This window comes from Glycine soja, chromosome 16, assembly GCF_004193775.1.
Source record: "Glycine soja cultivar W05 chromosome 16, ASM419377v2, whole genome shotgun sequence".
Classification (NCBI taxonomy): domain Eukaryota; kingdom Viridiplantae; phylum Streptophyta; class Magnoliopsida; order Fabales; family Fabaceae; genus Glycine; species Glycine soja.
In genome coordinates, this window is record NC_041017.1 from 30778510 (window position 1) to 30786323 (window position 7814).

The window sequence follows — 7814 nt, forward strand, 5'->3', positions numbered from 1 at the left end:
ATTAATATATTAATATATAAATAAAAAGTAAAACCCACTTTCGGAAATAGCACTAAGTATTGATCAAATTGTCGATTCTTGTTCTTTTACCTTTTTTCTTAAAAACAGGACCAATCCTTATCAAATTCAATGTTTAGGATTGAGGTGTCTGTAAAAATCCCGAGAAAACAATGTTCCAAGGCATATCCATCAATCACCACATTCGTTCAACTTTGCCAGATTCCGTTTTCACCGAAGTCAATCAAATACCCAAGTTTCACTAACATTTACGCACACAATTTTTTATTTTTTTTAAAAAGCACCAATCGGATTGTATGGTAAACTATAGCATGATGACAATGGAAGCTACAATTTTTACAGAAGTTGGAAATCCTTTCGTATGCAATGGAAGCTAAGTGTGTGTGTGTGTGTATATATATATATATATATATATATATATATATATATATATATATATATATATATATATATCAGTAGAAGTTCTACCCATACAATATTGCTTCAAAGTACACCATGGCTTCCCAATATGTAACAAATCTCTCTAAAGCCAACTCTACAAGCAGCTCAAAAAACTAAAGGGGGAAATAATAAAAATGTAAGCAACAACAAACATGAATTAACAAATCCACCCCGCTTGCCTTATCTTCCTTTGATGCAGAAAATAAGTTTGTGTCTATCCATTCTTCCTGCAGATATGGCTGCTGCCCCTTTTGTTGGCAAGTTCTCACAAATAATGTTTCATGTTCAGTTTCCAAAATTGAATAAAGTCACAGGCGACTTTGCCATCTCATGTCTCAAGGCCTTCTTGAACGGTAGGAAGACCCCCTTCTCTGATAAATGTTGGGTTGAGAAACTTGGCCACAAAAGCCCATAATTTATACACATCCTCAAAATTCGTCAGGAAGCCGAGTGAGGCTGTGACAACTTCAAGCCTTACAAAGCTGCTACCTTTTCCATCACGCCGACCATTCTCCATTGGCCTGCAAAGAGTTGTGTCTTCAAGATTCAGAGCTCCACGGTGCTGTCGTGAGCCATCAAGAATCTGTATATGACTCAGAAAACCAAGACCAAGAGAGATTCCTTCTTTTTCAGCAAGCTTTTGAACAATCTCTGGATTGATTAGCCCCCTACTTCTGTCTCTCACATTGAAAGCCACAGCTGCACCTCTTTCATATTTGATTTTTGGACCATAGATTTGGACAAGACTTGCTTTTTCACACCCATCAGAAGCAGGCAACTTCAGTTGCAGTAATGAGGTAACAAGCCAATTTATCAAAAACCGAAGTCTAAGTGCAGTTTTATTGAGACCAAGCATATTGACATGATCGATATGTCGACATATTATCTCTGGTTCCTTCCTGCCCCAGTCCTGTCCATCACCATATTCTCCATCACTTGTCACCTCTTCATCATCAAAGCTAGTTGCAGACATGTCCCCTGGCTCTAGGGTCTGGCTTAGGTACTCTTTATGATTATCTTCCATGCTAAATGACACTCTTCTTCCCCTGCTGTTGGCTTCATTCTCTTCCAAACCGAAAAACCTACCACCACCATAACGATTCCCTTCTCTCCTACCCAACAACCTAAATTCACCTTCAGTTTCCCTTCTTATGGCACTCTCTTTGACATCAGGACATATTTCAGAAGTAGAGCCATTCTCCAAGCTTTGATGCCTGGCAAGAGAAGTTGAATCGAGCCAAGATCCATTATTGACTACTCCACTGGTTCCAGGTTCTTCCAGGATCTCATTGACGTGCAGATGATCTGACCCATTACCATTTCTTGAATAATGATCAACTTCCTCGACATGCTCTTCTTCAGGTACCTCTTTGACCCGGTCTAGTTCCTGTGACATCAGGACAGCAGCATCAAATGACAGCACGTGGCGGTCCTCGTGAGCACCTAGGTTTACCTCTCTGTCATTGTACATTGGGCTTCCATACATCTTGGAAGTTGGTTTTGGAGAATGTTGCTTCTGGTTCCTCCTCCCATTGAACCAGAAAGGTGGTAGGGGAGAAGCTATCTTATGTTTATTCGATTGACCAGCACTGTCAGATCCCAAAGGACTTTGACCCAAATCAATCCAAAATGAGTTGTCCGATGACTCATCCTCACTGAAGACGGGACTCTTTATCACCTCACCAACAGATATGCTTTCAGTCTCCTCAAATATGGTGCTAGTTCCATCTCTTTCAGAGCTGTCTTGATCCATTTCGGTCTCAAACACATCTCTGACCTGTGCAGATGTGAATGCACCAGAAAAGGCAGGCAACTGTGTTCCCTGACGAGTTTCAGAAGTCTTTTCACCCATCCCAGTGATTTCATCATCGTCTTCAATCCCAACCAATTTATCCAAACCATCAACAGAATCACTCAAATACATTGGAAACTCCGGGGTAATCTTCACCATTCCAGACCCAGTACAACCAGACTGATTTTGAAGGCTTTGCATCACTGATTTCTTGATCAGAAGACAACCAAAACCTGTGGGATCATATCCAAAAACCCTGTAAAATGATGTAACTATAAAATCTGGCCGAAATAGGGACAAGCCAAGAGAATCCATGTCCTTGGGGCCCAATGATCCAGCATCCAGTAAGACATGCCAGTTGTTCTGCTGGGCCAAGGCCATCCACTGGTATGAATACTTAGCCCCGGTTACTCTAGACTGAACTGGGAACACAAAAAGACCGGTGGCTGAATCCTTCTTCCTCTTCTTCTTGTTGGAAATCTGTTTCCTCAAATCAGTGGAGCAGAGTTTGAGGGTTGGCCATTTAAACCATGCACTATGCACTTTAGCACCTTTCTCCCTGGCACTCTGAGCCATCCAAGCAATGGACTGGCTCTCGTGATCGAACATGGTCAGCAACTTTTTGTTCGTATGGAAAGGGTAGGAATCAGCCAGCAATTTGAAAGCTGATCCTCTGCTGACAGTAAAAACAAGGCCATATTCATTCTCAGGAATATTCAAATAGTCCATGATCCTAGTCTTTATATCATGCTCAACAGTTCCTCTCTCAGCACCGCCATAAAGTGCATGGTTACTCAAATTAGCAGTTATCTCAGACAGGCTAAACGTAGAAGACTCCCAATAGTGAATTGTCTGAACAAAAGAGAAGAGTCCAAAACCACAGTAATCAAGGCATACCTTGGGTGACAAATGTGAGTATTCATCAGACCTCAACTGATCAACCTTCTCAGAGGACTGGTACTTTGGGTACATAGTTAGGAACTTGGCAAATGCTTCCCGGAGGCTGGGAATTTCCTCCTGGGACTCGAAGATTCGCTCGGCTGCAAGAGCAGTGGCGCGAAGGAACTCGCGCTGGGCGTGCAGCCGGGCGAGCGATCGGGATCTCCCAAGGCCATCATCATCCTGGTTGGCAGCAGAGTCAGGCTGGTCTATGTCTTGAGATTTGGAGAGTGAGCCATCTTCAGAAGCTTCCTCAAGGGCTTCCCTGAGCTTGTTCTCTTGCAGCTTCCGAAGCATTGATGGGTTTCTCCTCATGTCAACATTGGATTCGTCTTTCCTCCTGCTCTTCTTGTCCATGATCAGTGCAGCACAGTGTGAAATGGGCTTCCATAGTGAGAGATGCATGGTATTAGTACCTTCCTCCTCTTCTCACCCAAACCAATCTGAGAGATTATCACACACTTCAAACAACACAAACAAGAGGGCTTTAGCTTAGCCCCTCACATCAATCTATAACAAGTTCAGCTTCAACTCCTTCACCAACAAAATTCTAACAAGACAAGGAATCTGGAATCTTAAACACCACACCACCCCAACAACCCAATTTGTAAGAAAAACATGAGATTTTTGTTTCAGAGAGAGAAACAAACAACCCAGCTAACCATTTCACGCGAAACCCAACAAAGACAAAATAAAGGTTTTATTTTGTCTAGAACCCAGAATAGATTTCGATACCCAATTTCTCAGAAAAGGAGAGAGAAAGTCAAAAGCTCAAAGCCTTCAAACCCTAGAACCCAGATCCCAAAAATTGCAAGGCTACTCACAGCAACAAGAACCCAACAAAAAGAAAATATTTTTGGAGAAATGGGTTTCAAGGAGAATCAAACTATAAGTAAAAGAATTCCTGAAGCTCAATCAGTATCCAGACGCACTCCAGAAAACACTTGAATAGCCATCAAACGTGAAGGAAGAACCTCTCTCTCTATCTCTCTCTCTCTCTCTCTCTCTCTTCTCTTCTCTCTCTCCCTCTCTCTTCAATTCACTGCAGCATAATTAAAGCAAAGAGCCCCCACATCAAATTCTCTTTTACTAAGAGAGAGTAAAACCAAAACGAAACCGGTTTGTTTGATATCTTCACTGTACTATTTTCTTCTTGAATTGAAAACCAAAAAGAAAAGAAAAGGAGAGAAATTTCAATTCAGACTAACCCCCATTCTCTCTCTGTCAACAATCTAGAAAAACAACACTTGCTAGGAATCCAGGGAGAAGGGACATTGACTCTCGCAAAAACCAAACTAGTTAGTGATATTAAAATGATTTTTTCGATTTTGCATACATTATTATTATTTTAACAAATGAGGTTCCTTTTGTCTATGTTGTGCTGGGGCCCACAGGCTGAAGTCATGGTTAAAAGTCAAATAATCGGCTGGCTTGTAAAAAGCTGCTATCTGTCCAACTGGGGAAACCACAAAGTTCAATTCAAAGCCTTCCATATGTGAATCCACAGATGTTATCAATATCATATCCACCACCACACAACCTCTTTTCATTATATTCCAATTTTTAATATTCAAGGCTATATCATTTCCGAGTTTAATGTCCATGTTAAAGGAAAATAGTTTTAAATTATTATTTAGTTATTATTTAAATTACTTTAAAATAATTATTTGAAACCAAATAAATTTATCATACATAATTAATTATAATTACATAAAGGTATAAAATTACACTAAGTGTATAAACTTTTTTCTTAATCATTTACATATATAGATAAAAAAGTTCAATATATATATTTTTACACCAATAATTAATTGAACGTTATTCAAGATAATGATTAAAAAAAATTATAATTTTATTATATAAGACAACATATGATTGAATAACCTTATAGAAACTTATATTATCAAATTATTTATGATTAAAAAATGTATTGTTGAATATTATGAATTAACAAAAACCATAAATTTATTTTTAAATAAATAAATTTTTGAAAAAGGATAATTATTTAAAACTATATTATCGAATATTATGAATTAACCAAAAATTTAAATCCATTTAAAATAAATAAAAAATATTAAAATGACAATTGTTTAAAATAGTAAGTATGATATATTTCATTTTAAGAAAAAAGTTAATTTCAGTGTTTTCTTATATATCTCGGCGGAAAAGCAGTAACGAATCTTTTTTTCCCCAAACCCTTGTGAATAATGTTAGGTGAAGTTATTTAATGAGGTAAAGTTCCCTCATTTAAGGTGGTGGTATAATGCAGTAATAATTTGATATCACTTGTTTCATAAATCATTTTTGAATTTAGATTCTTTTATGACATTTGGAGATTTAAATGAGTATGAAGAAGGCCCGTTTTTTGTGTTTTTTTTGCTTTTGTTTTTGGCTCAAAGCCAAAGGTGGTGCTTTAATTTTCAAATTCAATTTTGTATTGAAATGAGAAAGAATCTATTCCCTCAGCCCCTTAAAGCTAAAAGAGAGAAAAATTAAAAAACTGAATCTTTGATCCAGATTGTTAGAAGAAGGTTATTGTTAGATTCAACAATCCAAACCCTTAAATGATATAACATTTTGTAATAAACTCATAGATGGAAGAACAATACATTCAAATAGATGGAAGAACAATACATTCAAACAAATGAACAATGATCAACCAACACAACCTCCAATGTGTCACATATTTTTTTAGTTTGGGAGGAACAGCATTGATCAATTTTTGTTTGATTTTAAAAATGATAGACTTTATTGTGTCAGTGTCTTGTGCTTGAGGATTTTATTTATTTAGCTAGCCAGATCAACAACATCGATCTCTTTCTTTCTTTATTCAATTTTTTTTTGGAATAGACAACAAAAATCAGAAATGGAACCCCAAAAAACTATAAAAGAATATTATCAAGTTGATCGAGTCTTGCTTTATTTTAATTTTCACTATGAACTCCAGAAACAATTTCAGTGAATATTGCTTTCATAACTGACATCTTAATTTGGTCAACCCTTGCAAGCGGAGGATCAATCAAAGAACTAAAATTACAAAAATTCAAAGACACGTATGTCTGTGCCTATGTAGTTTACAATCAACCCAGTGACAGGTACCTTGTTTATGACGTTTATGAGATGTTCACCACACGTTATTATAATTACTACTACTACTATTATTATTATTATTATTATTATTATTATTATTGCTAAGTGATCAAGGTATAACTTATGAGTTTCTTGTCCATCACCCACGTCTTGGTCATATTCATTGTACTTCATCAAGGTAGGTAAACGGCAAACTCACGTTAATGCATGTTGAATGTATGGATTTTTTAAATAAATATTGTTTGTTCAGCAGAAATTAAGAATGAGGCATCTTGTTAACCCCATTGTATATATTTACCAATGATCAGAGATTTACAAGAATTACAGCGGGATTTACAGGAGATTTTGCTAACAGTGCAGATTAGTGACGGATTCAAGATGGGGGGCATTGGGGGCAAATATTAATGAATAAAATAATAAGAAAAATAAGTTTCTAAGTTAATATTTGTTTAATTTTCTTAATAGACGCATAAAATTAATAATAAATATTTTATTAAATTCATTATTTATTCAATAATTATTTGTTAGAATTCAATCAAATAATTCTGTAAAAAAAATCCACTCCCCTTTTGATAAACTTCTGAAATTGTCCTTATGCAATAAGGATGTTTGCGAATTAGATTAAATCGATTTTGAAGGAAAAAAATAATCTGATCCAATCACTTCAATTTTTTCTATTCATAATCTAATCTGCTTTGTTCAAAATGTTAATATGATTTGATCCTATCCAATTTAAATCAGTTTGAATTGGATCAATTTTAGGTTTTAATCTTACTTTTATTTTATGAGAAAATATTAAATAAATATTAAGATATATAATAAATATAATAAAAAATATTTAAAGTATCAAACATTTGATTTATATATGCCATTACATAACTAGTAAAAGTATAATTTTTAAAATATATATTATATTTACATAACTTGATAATTTTATAACTAAATACAAGTTATGTAATAATTTGGATTAGATTAGATCAACCTTAAAAATCAAATTCAATCTAATACGATAGAAAATTTCAGTTTTTCTACATTTTAATCCGTTCGAATTTAAATTTATTTGATTTAAATCAATTTTTCAGTTTTCATTAAATTAGATTGATTTATCAACACCCTAACGTGCAGATCCTAACATACTTTATAATCACGAGAGTTCAATTAGTTAGGTTTACAGTTAACAATGTGTTTGGGATGTGGATGTGGATGTGGATGTGAAAAACCATGTATGCTTTGAAGCAATATATAATAGTTTCTAGGTATTACAAATGATAATTTATAATTAATATTTTTTTTGCATGAATTAAATAACAATCTAATATATATATATATATATATAATCAATGTATTTAAATCAAAATCTTTTTAATTTATAAAAAAAAATTTGGTAAGTAATACAATATTATTATATTATCCATATTATGCAAATCTTTATATATATAAAAGTAAAAGTGTGGATAATTTTTGTAATTTTAATTTTCCGATTCTTTTTAAGGTTAAAATAGTAATTATGTTAGCCGTTTTCTCTCTCATAATT

The 7814-nt window shown here is 34.7% G+C and overlaps 1 protein-coding gene across 1 annotated transcript; it reads right to left on the reverse strand.

Annotated features, from left to right (window-relative positions):
- Positions 1-468: 468 nt before the first annotated feature.
- On the reverse strand, positions 469-4490 carry LOC114389455. The gene has a single exon (XM_028350138.1). It carries the CDS (start codon positions 3593-3595, stop codon positions 788-790), a length of 2808 nt encoding a protein of 935 aa, XP_028205939.1. The 5' UTR covers positions 3596-4490; the 3' UTR covers positions 469-787.
- Positions 4491-7814: the final 3324 nt, after the last annotated feature.

Bases quoted from the DNA above. Each gene is read 5' to 3' on its own strand.
- LOC114389455 (XM_028350138.1), bottom strand. From the start codon at position 3,595: ATGCATCTCTCACTATGGAAGCCCATTTCACACTGTGCTGCACTGATC.